We start from the raw sequence: 14935 nt of genomic DNA, 5'->3' as shown, positions 1-14935 counted from the left end.
GCCCTGCGGCAGCAGCTTACTGGGTTTGTCTGTTGGAGGCGTGAGCAAGTCCCGGATCTGAGGGTCCTTGATTCCTACTGCCCACCGAAGATCGAGGGTCCTGAGAAGGGGGCAGCTGGAGGTACTGAGAGCACAGACTGCAGACCAGGAACAGCCCGCCAAGATGAGGTCTTTCAAGCCTGCCGGGAGAGGTAACAAGTCAGCTGGGCTTTGCCTACTCCGAGGTATCTCAAGTCACAACCCTTTCTCCAGGTGCAGGAGGAAGCGGCTCCCCTCCCTGCCTGGGGTGGGACGTGGAGCCACGCTCCATGCAGGAGCGGTTAGAACAGCCACGGGAAACCCCATCCCTATCAGCTACTCCCCAGGCGATAGGATCCAGACGCCCAGGGGTTCTCCCACTGGTGGGTGCCAGGGTTGCAGAGCCCATCTCTCAGTGTGGTCCAGCTGTTGGGAAGCCTCAGCGCCAGCTGGTGGCAGGGGCAAGGAACCCCTCGCTGGCCCACACTCACCTGGCAGCCTGTTGACAAGCCACGTAAGCTGTTTTTTGGAGATATTGGTCCAGCTGAGGTCAAGGCTGACCGGCTGTCTTTTGATGATGCCGCTCAGCGCCTGGGGGGTGATGGACTTGCACCTGCTCAAATCTATCTTTGTCCACAATCTCTTGTCACAGCACCTGGGGACGAGCACAAGGTTGAAAGTTGAATCCAGAGAGCACTGTGGTCTGAGAGGCCATAAATCCGGGAGGACCCCGGACCTGGCACAGCCCCGGCTGCAGCACAAAGCCGTTCTTCCTGATTTGTCAGGGTTCCCCAGACACGTGGGGGTGTGTGGCCACCCAGGGATGCCCGAACAGCCCCAGCAGCGTTTTGCTGCCACGTAACAAGACTCCACATGGCAGCTGCCAGCCTGCTTACTCCCTCCTGGGTGCTCCCCTGCTGGGGCAAGTATCTTCAGCCTCCCTGCTCCCAGCAGGCAAAATGCTCAGCCTGGTCCCACCCCATGGCCTTGGCAACGCTCTCTGCTTCACCAGGAGCCACAAGAGAGCTTGGATGTGGCACAAACTATTCCTCTCTCACAGGAGCCCTGAGGACCCAGTGCATTCCCTGCCTCCGGAGCTGCCACACCGGCGGCAGGGGAGGGGACGCTCTCCTCCCGCTGCCACGGCATACCATGCCTGCCGATCAAAGCGGGACAGCCCCTTCCCGCCGAGCCATTCCCACTGCTCAGCAGTTAGAAGCCTCCCAGCTCCCCATCCCCATCTGTTCCCAAGCCCTCCATCCACAGCTGTCCCACTGCCAGCATTGTCTTCAGGCCTGCGCCCCCCGAGGCGCTTCCAGGCAGCAAACCCATCTCTGCCTCAGCCTGCGCTGTGGGGCCGGGAAGGGCAAGGACCATGCAGGGCAGTGGGAGAGGAGAGGGCGTTAACACCTCGCCAGGACACGATGGGGGACACAGGTGACACCCTGCGACCATCTTCTGACAAACGGGACAGGAGGAAGGCGCTAGAGGGGGACAGTCAAGACCAACACACGTGGAAGGGGCAGCAGGGCTGCCACAGGGCCCAAAGGTGATGTTGCCCGGCAAAGACCAGTGATGGGGAGGGGAGGGAGGGCACCAGCAGTGCAGGAAGCAGGACGCCACCCCCCTTCCTCTCTCCGGCTGCCTGTTAGGATCAGGACACGAGTGGCCCAGGTGGCGCTGCCCCTGCCCGTTGCGCTGCCACACTCACCACTTGTACCAGGTCTTGCACACCCGCATGCACTCGCAGAGCTCCCTGCGAGTGAGGTAGCGGAAGACGGACATCCAGACCTCGCGCTGCATCCAGCTCTCCTCGCCCTCCTGTGCCCGGCCCCCTCTGCCATTGAGGCGGGCCACCCCCCCCTCCTCCGCGTTCTCGTCGTCTTCATCGTCCTCCTCCTCGTCTTCCTCGGCAGCCACCTCCTCCTCCCCACCACCCCGTGGGGGCATCCTGGCAGGTGCGTGGCGCATGACCACGCGGGGAGAGTGCTGCAGGTTGGCGGAGGAGGCTGTGATGGCTTGCAGCTTGGGGACGATAGAAGTGCCATGGACGTCTTTGGTGGGGCGCTGGAGCGTCACGGTGAGGTAGGAGCCGTGCAGCTTGGCCTTCTCCACCTCCGACAGCTCCTTCTTGCCACTGGGGTTGTTTTCCTTCTCCCGCACCATGGTTCGCTCGGTGGCCTGGAGCCGCAGCAGCTGCCGCCGCTTGAAGCGCTCATCCCTGCTGGCGCTGTGGTGGTCACTGGGGCCGGCCCCTGGGGACGAACGTGTCACCATGCCTCGTGGAGATGCCGGGTCATGGATCAGCTGCAGCATGGGCGTGGGCGAGTTGGGTGGAGGGGTGAGGGGCTCCTCGCAGCTCCGCAGGGGCCGCAGCACTTTGGCTTGTGCCGTGTCATCATCGCTCTCCTCTACTTTGCGCTTCTGCAGGGAAGTGGGACAGATGGCGAGTTAGCAGGGGTGGGGCCACACCGGACCTGGGGAACACGCGCCTGCCCTCCTTCTCTTCCACTCACACCAGCAACCAACATCTCCACCCCTCACAGAAGCAGTGTCCTCTGAGGTTGGGGTAGCCCCCACTCTGTGCCTAACAGTCAGTCCCCTACCTCTTGCAGCAGAGACTCCCCGGATCACAGCTCAGCACAAGACACTGTGGGGACAAGGGGTGCTCATCACGCCCACCTGAAGTGCCGGGGGACCCAGGAGCCACTCAGATGTGCACCCCAAGCATGCACGTCACCCAGAACGTGAAGGTGCTGCAGCCTCCCCCAGCCTGGCTTGCCTTGGCTGCACCGCTTCCATCTGCGGCGGTGGGCACAGTCCTACGGGGGACGCGGCGGCCGTAGGCTGGCCTCCTGGGCAGTGCTGGCAGGTGCCAGCGGGACTGCTGCCGCCGCGCACAGCCCACTCGCTGCCTGGCAGAAGGACCCAGCCAACCTTGCCGCTTCTGCGGGAACCTGGCCTTGGTGCGTTGATGAGCTCTCTAGGATCCGCAGACAGAGCGGGGGCTGTCAGCTTGCCTCACTGCAGGCCCCAGGAACGTACTGCAGCGGTGTCTGCCGGGCCCTTCACCCCCTGTAGGTCGCCGCTGCGTGGCACCCGAATGGCCCTGCTGCCGCCCAACTGGTCCCCTGGTTGGGGCTGGTGCCTGCCAGCCTCCAGCCCACCCCACAAGCTTGTCTGTGCACCTCTGGAGCCACCGCTCTGCTCCGGATGGCCCGAGTCCTGCCTACCCACAGCAGGACACAGTGAGATGGACGATGCACGGCATGACCTCCCCTGCCCCGGCACAGCTCGCCTCCTACCTGGCCCTTCTCTGCGTCGTCACCCTGGTAGCATTTGGGACATTCCCAGCAGTTGGGGAGCTCGTCGTTGAGCAGTCCTTCTCCATCCATCTGCAAAGCAGAGCGCAATCAGCAGCGCCCTTCCCCACAGCCCAGCTCAGCTCAGCCGTGGCACACATGCTACTCGCCTGCAAGCAGCCAGGGTGAACAATCTCGTTGCAGATGCAGCACTCCATGAGCTTCTTCTCAAAGTCCTGCGAGTCCTCATTCTGATCCACCTCCCCGCAAAGTGCACACGTGACCGAGTGAGGCAGCCTGGGCTACAAAGGAAAGCAGGGGTGATACCAGGGCAAGGAAGGATAGCCTTCCCCCCTCCTCCTCCTCCTCCTCTTCCTTCTCCTCCCTACCCTCACCACCCAAACAATAGGGAAGGGGGCAACTTTTCCCCAGGAATCAAACTTGGTCACCACCCTCTCCCTGACCAGCCACACAGAGCTGCTGCCAGGCTGCAGTGGACTTTGGAGAAAAGGATCAGGGTACAGACTCACCGCTAAGCACTGCCGGAGGACGCAGGACTGCTTCATGCGACCAGGCCCGCCGAACTTCTTCATGTCCCTGCAGTAGTGGCACATGCCACACTCGCCTTGCATGCAGGCCTTGCATTTCCGGCACCGCACGCGCCTCCGCCGGGCACCCGACACAATGGGAGAGACTGTGGGCCTGACGGGTGTCGGGCGGGGCGTTGGCTTCATGGTGTGAGGCTTGGTGATGGGGATGGTGGGCAGGCGGACCCTCAGCCGTGCCTGCAGCTTTAGCTGGTAACAGAAAAGACGGAAGAAGTGTGAGATGGGCGGATGGCGGCACTCTGTTCGGACCAGCAAGCTTCTGGTTTTGCCCTCTGTGACCTCCAGTCACACGCAGGGAGCAACCCTGCTCCCTCGCTACTCTATGGACAGAGAGCTCGTCCCCTCTGTGCAGCCAGGTTCCTCCTCCAGCCTCATGGGGATGGGGCTCAGCTCTGGAAGCGGTGCTCCGGTCACCCCTCCTGCCAGCTCGAGGTGTGCTGAGAGCAACCAGTGCCTGTTAAGGGCACGGGTGGGAAGGGACAGCTCCTCAGCAGGCATCTGTCCTGCTGCATCCCATCAGCAAACTCACTGCTGGCTGCGGCATCCTTCTGGGAATGGCCATGACATCGTGTACACCCGAAAGGCCAGCGCAAGGACAGAGCTGTGGGTATGCCAAGCATTTGAGTGCTGCACCCAAAGCATTCAAAGATCTCCAGATCTCTTCCGCCAGAGAAGCTGTCTGCGACGCTTGCACTGCTCAAGGACCAGCAAAGTCATGCTGAACACCCCGGGACAGGGCAGGCAGGCACCTCTGAAGGGTGACCTGAGCAGCTTGCTTGTACCCAGACACCCAGACTGAGCGTTACCAATCCTTCCCAACGTGATGGGGTCCTGCTCTCCCCACGCGGCCATAAGCCTGCCTCGTGGCAGGAAGGGAGAGGTGACCATGGGAGCTGTCCTGGTGGGCACGGGAAGGCAGCCAGGGGGAGGGGAAGTCCAGAAGGCTGCCCTCACCTCCATCTGCCCAGAGCTCGGTGCAGCTTTGGGCCCTGGGTTACAAGCATGGCTGGAGAGGGAATAGCAGGGGAAACCCGAGGCCCCTCTCCTCAGACGCTGGCTGCTACCTGCAGGCAGAGACCCCCCAGGAGGGTGCTGCCTTCCCTGGGGGCAAGAGCCAGCACCACAGCACGGGCAGTGCGCTGACAGGGGCACAAGCTCTGGCACACACCCACCTAGCAGTGACGGGCCAGCCTGCCTGCCGAACAGGCAGGGGAGCTGCTGATTATTGACACCCACACCTCCCCCTTCACCTCTCAGGCAACACAACAGCGATACTCTCCCCTGAAACGCCATCCAGGCCCCCCCTCAGCAAACCGAGACTTCAGTGCAAGGTCCCTCCAGCAATCACCCCCCACCAACACCAAGGCTCCAGCCCCTGTGAACACAGCTACAGAATGCAGAGCAGCCGGGGCTGTCCCAGGCACCAGCGCAGCTGGAGACCTCTGCAGCTGCGAGCACACGGGTCTGCCCACAGGGCTGCAGAGGCAGCTGAACCCCGCGCCCTGCCGTGCTCCCCCACTGCCCACGGGCTCCCAAGGGAGGTACAGAGGTGGCACCACTGCGCCCCAGCTGCGCAGCAGGTAATTGGCCACACTGCACGTGGTACCCTCCAGCAACAGCCACCCATGCCCCTCCTTGCAGCTCCTACCTTATCTCTCTTGGGCCACTGGACGATGGGGACGCCTGTAAGTGCCAGTTTGGGGTCGCTGTTTGCGTATTCTTCTAGCAGCAGCTGATGGGGAGAGGGAGGGTGGGGGGGGAAAGAAAAAGAGACAAAAAGGACAGGTGTGAGCAGAGCAAAACAACGCTCCTGTCAGCCAGGCAGGCTCTGACCAGATGCCAAGGCCAGCGTGCTTTAAACACGGCACGGAAGGAACCCTCTTCCACCCACACCCGTGAGCAGCGAGCCCTCCCCACATTAGACAGACAAGCTCTGTCGAGTCGATGTGCACGAATGCTTTCATCAACTGCATTTCAGCCCCGAGGCCCCGCGCTGTGCGGTGGCTGGGAGAGAGCGCCGAGCTCTTGCAATCCAGCAGGATTCACGAGGGAGGAAGCGCATAGGTCCCTCGCTGCCCCCCACAGCTGCTGTGCCCCCGGCAGCCCTCTGCAGCCCGGTGCAAGCCGTGGGTGGCTGGGAGCGGCTCCCCTGTGATGCGAGTGCTCCCGTGGCACTGGCGGCCGGACGCGCGGCCCCACGGGCCCCCAGCGCTCTGTCCCCCTGCCCGCAGCCCCCTCCCCACCGAGCCCACCCGCTGCCAAAGGTGCTTTATTTACTGGGTGTCGCCATGGCTACGCGAGCAGCAGCCTCCTGCCGGCATCCCTGTGCCTGTGGCCGGGTGTCCCCGGTCGCTGCTCGCACGCTGGGGCTGGCTCCGGCACCGTGTCCCCCGCCCTGCTCTGGAGGTGGCAGGAAGCTGCGGCCTCCCCCAGCTCCCCAGCAGCACAGCACGCCGCCTGCAGACCTTCCGCCTCCCGGCCAGCCAGCCCCCGAGCACGGACTGGAAGGAGAGGTCGGGGACCCAGGGTGCGCGCGCACACGTGTGCGCAGGGAACCGCAGTCTCCCCGTGCCTGGGGCCCAGCGGGGGTTCAGGCACGCTCCAAACTGGGTGTGGGGGGGCGGTTCACTCACTGGGGGTGCCAGGGTCCCCGGGCTGCAGACAGCTGGAAGCCAGGATGGGTGCGGGCCACCTCAACCCCGCCGGGGGCAGGCAGCGGGGAGGGGACCCTGCGAGCAGCACGCCGTGCCATGCCGCGCACTGCCCCGGCCACGAGAGCTGGGTGCCAGCCAGCACGCCCGGGGGACGGGGAGGGGAGAGGTGAGTCCACGCGCCAGCCCGGGACACCGAGGGTGGGGGGGGGGGGGAGAAGGGAAGCTGGGGATCCCCGGGTCCCAGAGCCCCGGGTCCCCTCCCCAGCCCGCGAGCCGTGCCAGCTGCCTGACCTTGTGCCTCTGGAGCTGCCGCGACTCCGGGGCGAAGTTTGCCGAGCCCTCTTTGTCTCGGTGCCTGCGCGGCGAGGTTCGGGCCCCCCCCCCCCCCTCCCTCCCTCCCCGGCCACCGCCGGGGGCCGGCTCAGAGCGTGCGGCCCCGCTCCGGACCCCCGCTCCTCAGGGACATGGCCGGGAGCGCGGCTGCGCCCCCCGCCCCGAGCCCCCCCGGCTCCTCCCCGGCTCCGGCAGCCGCCCCGGCGGCCGCGTGCTCCTCCCGAGCCCCGGGGCAGCGGCGGCAGCTTCCTGAGCCCGAAACAATGCTGCTGCGTCACCCACATGCGGTTCCCAGCAGTGCTTTGCAACGGGAAGATGGCAGAAGAGAAAAAGCGAGCGAGCGAGCCGAGAGGGCAGAGCCGTTGTGCTGCAGCGCCGGGAGGGGCCGGCACGGCGGCGGCGCCGCGCGGATTGGCGCAGGGGCCCGGCGGCGCGGCCCCCCCCCGCCCGCCGCCACCGCAGCCGGAGGAACGGGGCGGCCCCCCCCGGGCCGGGCCGGAGCCCCGCTCGTGGCCAGCCGCCCCGGCGCCCTTCTTTTGTCTCCTGTGGGGCAGTTGCCGGGGTCCCGCCGGAGCGCAGACCCACCTCCGCGCAGGAGACGCCCCGGGCACGAGCGAGGGGAAGGGGCTGTGGGGGCGAGGGGAGGCGAGGGGGGAGCTCCCCAAAGAAGGGGGCTGTGCCCGCATCCTGCCCCCCGGCCGCACAGCGGCTAAGTTGGGGAGCTGGTGTAGTCCCAAGCCCACCGCTGACCTCGCCGCTAGAGGGGGACAAGCCCCCGCTGGGTGCGGCGAGGTCCCCCCCCCGCCAGCCCCAGCTCCAGGGGAGCCCCCCGCCTCGCTCCAGCCCACCGCGATTAAAACGGAGGAAGCTCTTTTACAGAAAGCGAGCCCCCCAAAACAGCACTAGGGAAAAACGACCGCTCCCACGCCTGACGCACGTCATCTGCGAGCACCTACGGCTCTCATCCATCCCGTCCCCAAAAAGCCCAAGGAACAAGTTGCGCATGGACCTAACGCCGGTGCCCGGACTGCCTCAGCCTCCGGAACTGTGTTCCCAGGGAGCTTGCGGGCCCCAGGTCATCGCCAAAGTCAAGCGCATCAAACAGCATGCAGAGGTCACCTCTGCTCGGGCAGGACAGCAGGGACTCCGGCCCAGCTCGCTCCATGGCAGTTGCCAGACATGCCCTGAAAGCCGTACCGCCAGCGCATGCACAGGGAGCCCCCACACTCCATGCTGTGGTTTCATCTCATCTCACCTGTACGCAGGAGCGCGGCCCGCATTGCCTTCCCACTGCGGGAGGACCTACCACAGCTCACCAGCCACCCTGACCCTTCATTGTCCAGCCCTGGTGGCAGCAGCCCCTGTTCCACACTGAGTCCTCTCAGCCTCCCATCACCTGCACGAAGCAAGGACCGGGCAGACACTCCCCACGGAGTGCCCTGAGACCACGCACCCCTCCCAAGGTTGCTCATCAGCACTTTTACATCCTCTGGGTTTCAGCAAGCTGCCATGTTCACTGCTTCTCTTTGACGAAAGCACATGGAAAACCAAACTGTCTTGGGAACAGACGCGACCCATAGGAGGAACAGACCTGGCAGAAGAGCGAGATGTCATCTCTGATACCAAAAGACTTTGTGCAACACTGAGCCAGGTATGTGGGAAGCCAGACCAGAGGCTATAAGAAGAGATTCTGGAGACAGGATCCTCACTTTTGGGAGAGACTTCTTATTTTTGTAATGCCTGGTGCTCCAGTGCTGCCAGGCAGAACCCAAATGCAGCCAGTTTGTGACTGTTCCTGAGGCCAAGGGGCTTGGCAGCACTGCAGCAAGGTAAGAGCTGGGGCAGGGGCTCAGCCTGCCAGCAGCCAGCCAGCAGCAGGTCCAGCCACTCCAGAGGCAGCTGAGCTGCCGAAGGAGCCAGAGCCTCATGGACTACCCTGCTCCTCTGAAATCTAAGTGAGGGGAAGCAGCACACCCCAAGCTGGGCCAGGAGCAATGGACAGAAGCAGCCCAAAGGTGGTAAGACCTCTCACACATTCCCTCTTTGCCAATGATCCAGCGACTCCAGTCCAGACCGTCAACGGAGACATCACCGAACTCAAGGAGATTTTTCAGCAAGACTCGGTGCTAGAAGAGGATTGTGTGTCAACTTCATTCCCCAAAAGCAGATCTCCTCCTGAGGCAGTGCTAGAAGTCATTTCGATTTCTGCAGGCCCTCCCATTTAAGCCACGGTAGAGCAGAAAGCAGCGACTTGGTGTTGCCAGGAGCGGTCCAAGGGATGCAGCAGGCAAAGCTAAGAGGTTACGGTGGAGGTAGAGGTGGCAACATGCTTTTCTTCCTACTCGCAGTGCCTGATGCAGCCTTGTCTGGGATGGGTTTCAGTGGATGGACAGTTCCTCTGGCCACAGAGCTGGAAGCATACCTTTGTCACATGCACAGCGTCAGGTCCCACCGTGCAGCAGCTCCAGGCCCAGCTCATGACAGGACGCAGAAGCACGGTTCTTCATGTGGCCCAGCACACAGGCGTCCTGAACTCAGTCATCGCACAAGAGGCAGTGGCAAAAGTGGCACTGCGAGAAGCCCAGAGCCCACAGCCTGATGCTCTCACCAGCCCCACCCTGCTCTTTCGGGTGACAGATACCAGCTTCGTCCTAGCCTCGGAGCAGCCATGTTCCTTGTGCCACCTCCAGGTACTCCAAGAGCCACGGGAGCCTTCCACAACGCATCTCCCTAACTGAGAGGCAGCTACCCGGCGATGGGTACGAGTACTGCTACAGAGCGATGGCCCCAGAGGCAGGCTCAGATGCTGGGGATGCAGGCAGGTACTGCTGACCATTTCAAAGTTAAGCCACTCAAACCAGATTAGGCTCTAGCTCTCTACCAGCGTATAAAGAGACACAGCGGAGGAATTCCAACAAGCTCCAGACCAGAAGAGATCCAGGCCTAGGGTGCAGCACGAGGGATCCCACCTGCACCGTGGGCTGCACGGGAGGGCAGGAGCACCAGAATGAGACCCAGCAGGCATCTTGGCAGGAAGGGCTGCACTTGCACACTGCCCAGGTACCATGTGAGAGCACTAAGGTTGTTAGAGGAGGGAGTTGTACATGAATCTACATAAGAAACATGACCCAAATACCATCTGTAAGTTATGATGTGGCTGCTTTGCTCTTGATAACAACTCATCCTGCCTACAAAAATAAGCTCTTCTCCATGCAAACTGCTGATAGGAAAAATTAGCCCTTCGCTCACAAGGCTTTTCAGTGACCAGACCAATTAGAAGGTCTAGCCAGAAATGCCTTAGCCCTTTTTCGGATACAAGCACCGGACTAGTTTGACAGTTCTATCACCTCTGAGGAAAACACAAGTTTTAAAAGAAGAGGTCTGCAGTACTTTGACAAGCTCGTCCCATTCCCTCCAGCTGATGACTAAGGATTTGTGTGCCATGTGGGCACCCCGTAACAGGTTTGACCTGTGAGACCTGTGAGGCTGCCAGTCCCAAGGGACCAGGCCTTGCACCTCAGTGTGCTTTTGAACCCCGCAGGACAGCTGGCATTAGGGAGCACGGCCTTCAGGGGAGCCACTCGCTCTGACCAGCCTGCAGTGACTTCTACCCCCAGCTCATCTGCCAGACACAGCTGGGCACAGGGCCGGTGGGTCTCAGGAAGCATCCCTTTGCTCCAGAACGCGGCGCGTCCGCTGCACAAGTCTCAAACCCAGCTCAGCTCCGACAACCTCGAATGCTCTGCCCCAGACACATGGCGCAACACACCAGTTCCCCTTGCTGGGTCCAAGGGTGAAACACTCTGCATGCTCCGAAGGCCACGGCACAGCATGCTTTCAAAAGCCACGTGGAAACAGACCTGCAGCCCCCTAACAGCACCCATGCTTGCTGCTGCAGCCAAGCACCAGTGGTGCCTGCAAGGCTCAGGCATGGGGGCCAGTGCCGGGGCCCTGAGCTGCACCCTGCTGCTCCCAGCGCAGCATCAGTTTCATCAAATGCCCTGCAAAATCTGGAGACTGGAAAAAGAAACACAACAGCACGGACCAGGGTACACCGACGGCTGTCAGCTTCACTACAGGCAGACAGCTGAACAGATCACCATTAGCAAGGAAGGGAACAGGAAGTAACTGTGGTTTGAGGGACTAAAATCACAGAATCACAGAATAGTTTATGTTGGAAAGGACCTTATAGATCATCTGATTCCAACCCCCCTGCCATGGTCAGGGACACCTTCCACTAGACCAAGTTGCTCAAAGCCCCATCCAGCCTGGCCTTAAACACTTCCAGGGATGGGGCATCCACAGCTTCTCTGGGCACCCTGTGCCAGGGCCTCACCATCCTTTGAGCGAATAACTTTCTGGTGTTTAATCTAAATCTACCCTCTTTCAGTTTTAAATCATTACCGCTTTGTACTATCACTATGCTCTGTGATGAAGAGTTCCTGCCCAGCTTTCCTGTAGGCCCCCTTTAGGTATTGGAAAGCCTCTAAGTCCCCCTGGAGCCTTCTCTTCTCCAAGCTGAACAACCCCAACTCTCTGAGCCTGTCTGCATAGAAGAGGTGCTCCAGCCCCTTGATAATCCTCGTGGCCTCCTCTGGACTTGTTCTAATACATCCATGTCCTTCTTACGTTGGGGGCCCCAGCAGTACCCGAGGTGTGGCCTCACCAGGGCCGAGTACAGAGGGACAATCATTTCCCTCGCCCTGCTGGCCACACCAGTTCTGATACTAGCCCAGATGCTGTTGGCCCTCTTGGCCACCTGAGCACACCGCTGGCTCCTGTTTAGCCGCCTGCCCACCAATCCCCCCAGCTCCCTTCCCGCCGGGCAGCTTTCCAGCCACTCTGCCCCCAGCCTGCAGCCTTGCATGGGGTTGTTGTGCCCCAAGTGCAGGATGCGGCATTGGCCTTGTTGAACCTCGTACAGTTGGCCAAGGCGCATCGGTCCAGCCTATCCAGGTCCCTCTGCAGAGCCTTCCTGCCCTCAGGCACATCAACACTCCTGCCCACCTTGGTGTCCTCTGCCGGCTTGCTGAGGGTGCACGCGATCCCCTCATCTGACCATTGGGGAAGATATTACAGAGAACTGGACCCAGCACTGAGCCCTGGGGACACACCACTTGTGACCGGCCTCCAGCTGGACTTAGCTCCGTTCACCACGACTCTCTGGGCCTGGCTTCCCAGCCAGTTTTTAACCCAACGAATCGTACTTCCGTTCAAGCCATGAGCAGACAGGTTTTTCAGCAGAATACTTTGGGAAACGGTGTCAAAAGCCTTACTGAAGTCTAGGTAGGCAACATCCACAGCCTTTCCCTCGTCCACTGAGCGCGTCACCTTGTGGTAGAAGATCAAGTTGGTGAAGCAGGACCTGCCTTTGATAAACCCATGCTGACTGGGCCTGATCACCTGGGTGTCCTGTTAAGTGTTAAGTGATTGTACTCAAGATAAGCTGCTCCATGAGCTTCCCCAGCATGAGAGGTCAGACTGACAGGCCTGTAGCTCCCCGGATCCTCCCCTCTGGCCCTTCTTGTAGATGGGTATCACATTTGCTAGTTGCCAGTTGACTGGGACCACCCCGGATAGCCAGAACTGCTGATAAATGACGGAAAGCGGCTTGGCGAGCACTTCCATTAGCTCCCTCAGTACCCTCAGGAGGATCCCATCTGGCCCCATAGACTTGCATACCCAAAATGGATTTCTGAGGTAGAGTGAGGCTGAAATTCCCACTTCAGTGCTGAAAGGGCTAAAACGCCAAGGAGCTGGACTCTATGATCCTTGTGGGTCCCTTCCAACATGGGATATTCTGTGATTCATGGAGTCAGCACAGGTTGTAGAGCAAGGCAAAGATTCTCATGGAACCCAAGATCATATCCTGCAAAACACCCTAAGAAACAAGGCCAAATCCACTTGGGGCAAGGAAAGGGCTCAGTGTCCAGCACCCTAAGGAGGCCAGAGCCAGAAGTGGAAACAAATCACACTGTAAACAAGCACTAACACGTGTAAGGGACACAGGCAAGGCCCAGAAGACTCTTGGCCATGTTGGCCAAGAACCGTTATTGCTCCTGCTAGTCCCAACCCAAAATCCAAGCTAGGGCTGTCCGTCAGCATCCGCTGGTGTGACATTAGGCTCAGGTAGTGGAGGAAGAGGTGTGCGAGCCTGCAGACTCATCATCCCCTACACCAGGACTGGGTAAGTCCAGGGTCACCTTTCCACCTCTGATGCCACCAGGAAGCGGACACACCCTGGCAGTCCCGAGGAACGGCAGCACTTGTGGCTTCCTCATGCCTACATACCTTGACATCAGCGATGAGGGCGTCCTCATCTTCGATGCCAGTGGGAACACACTTCTTGTGCAGGGGGAGTGACTCGAGTTTGTCCACCAGGCAGCGCAGCCCCTCCAGCTCAAACTGCGTCAGGTGCACCCTCCTGCTCTTGCGTGGGCTGCCGCCGTGTGGGTCCCAGGCCTGGCCGTTTTGGGAGCCCCGGCTAGAGTTGGAAGAGTCCATAGACGGGCTCTTCTTCAGACCTGTCAGGCTGCTCCGACAGCTCCTGCCCAGTTCATCGTAGTCCACATTGGCACCATTGGCTACGGGGCTGGTAAGAACAGACCGCCTTGTGACTGGTCGCCTGGGTTCCTTCCCTGCTGCATCCTCCTCTTCCTCCTCCTCTTCCTCCATGTTCACTGAGTCTGAGGAGCTCAGCTCCATATCTGCCATGACAGAGTGAGAGAAAAGCACAGTGGCCGGTCACTCGGTCACAGGAGACATTTAGTTTCTAGAGGAATCCCCCCAGTCACTACAACAACAGATACATACGGGACAAGGCCAGAGAAAGGATGGGGCACACAGCTGCCAGTAAAGAATAGCTAAAACCCTTTCCCATTCCCAGCTTGTTTTGTTGAAGCCCAGGCATGAGAAGCTTCAGAAAGATGACATTAGAGCTGTATTTGGCTGGATTTGCTTAGGGATCTCCAGCCATCTGGTCCTGGGAGTGACTTGAGACCTCAGTCCTGCCTTCATGATGGGAAGCAGAGGACGTGGACTTGCTAGATGGCCATGAGGTCTCTGAGCCTGGTTGTGCATAATAAAGAAGCCTCCCCTAACACTAACAAGAGCTGGGAGCGATTTCTCCACATTCCCAAAGGGCTCTGGCTGTGAGGATAGGTGCCCATAAGTGGGTATTTACAGCCCTCGGGTGGAGGCAATCCAGCGCTCTCCCACTCTGAACGGTCTCTGTAACAAATCATTTCTTAAACCACTGCATGGCCTGTCTGTGTTGGCTGTAAAGCCAAATAATCCTTTTGCGAGAGACCCCCTTGATGATAAACTTCTGACATAGCTCTTCAAACTCTGCATGCAGGAAAGCCCTGATCAGCAAGAAAGCCTTAAAGCCCTGCAGCCCACAGCAAACCGCGGTTACTGCTGCTATCCTCCCCCTCTTCTGTTAAAGGCTTTGTGTGTACCAGCAAGGCCAGGAACTCGTGTGCTGGTTTTGCCGCTGAAAGGAACCTGTTGCAAGGGCAAAGGAGGAAGCAGCAGTCTGGCTAGTTTTGACTTCTTGCTCAGAAGAAAAAAAATAACAAAAAACCACACAACCTTCGGCGAGTCTGCAATGCCCTCTGATTGTTCAGCAGAGCAGACATGGAAAAGAGAGGAAATACCCGAAGAAACCACCCTGTGAAATTGAAGAAGTGATAGTCCCTCGTTCTTCCCACATGACCCTCCCTGCCTACCACACGGCTGAGCCGGGCAGGGCCCGCAGGGCCGTGCGAGGAAGGAACAGGGGCTCACCCATGCTGAGCGATTCCTTCTGGAAGTCCTTGGTCAGATGTGAGCGGCTGGTGATACAGTAGACGTAGCGCTCCAGCACGTACCAGCACATCTCATAATAGAAGGGATAACGAAACTTGTTTGGGACCTGCAAAAGAGGGAAGGGGAAGGGGATCAGTTCAGGCCGGCTTCTCCACAGGGCTGCACGGAAACTGCTCTGGCTGCCTTGAACCAGACCAATCCCCTCCTGAGA

General features: G+C 60.4%; 1 protein-coding gene across 2 annotated transcripts in view; it reads right to left on the bottom strand.

Moving 5' to 3' along the window:
* The window catches only part of KDM2A (lysine demethylase 2A), a 46321-nt gene that overhangs the window by 2855 nt on the left and 28531 nt on the right, over positions 1 to 14935 (bottom strand). Inside the window, exons 12-21 of one of the 2 annotated variants that reach the window (XM_040558156.1) lie at positions 14704 to 14830; positions 13207 to 13622; positions 5577 to 5660; positions 3851 to 4117; positions 3491 to 3622; positions 3324 to 3413; positions 2801 to 3001; positions 1730 to 2442; positions 510 to 673; positions 21 to 179 (exon numbers count right to left, since the gene is read on the bottom strand). In XM_040558156.1, coding sequence (XP_040414090.1) covers positions 21 to 179; positions 510 to 673; positions 1730 to 2442; positions 2801 to 3001; positions 3324 to 3413; positions 3491 to 3622; positions 3851 to 4117; positions 5577 to 5660; positions 13207 to 13622; positions 14704 to 14830 — 2353 coding nt within the window. The remainder of the gene's footprint in view (positions 1 to 20; positions 180 to 509; positions 674 to 1729; positions 2443 to 2800; positions 3002 to 3323; positions 3414 to 3490; positions 3623 to 3850; positions 4118 to 5576; positions 5661 to 13206; positions 13623 to 14703; positions 14831 to 14935) is intronic. The other variant, XM_040558157.1, reaches the window with a different exon arrangement.

Source organism: Cygnus olor, chromosome 5 (assembly GCF_009769625.2).
Source record: "Cygnus olor isolate bCygOlo1 chromosome 5, bCygOlo1.pri.v2, whole genome shotgun sequence".
Lineage (NCBI taxonomy): Eukaryota > Metazoa > Chordata > Aves > Anseriformes > Anatidae > Cygnus > Cygnus olor.
The sequence above is the reverse complement of the archived record's forward strand: the minus strand, read 5'-3'. Positions and strand labels throughout refer to the sequence as shown.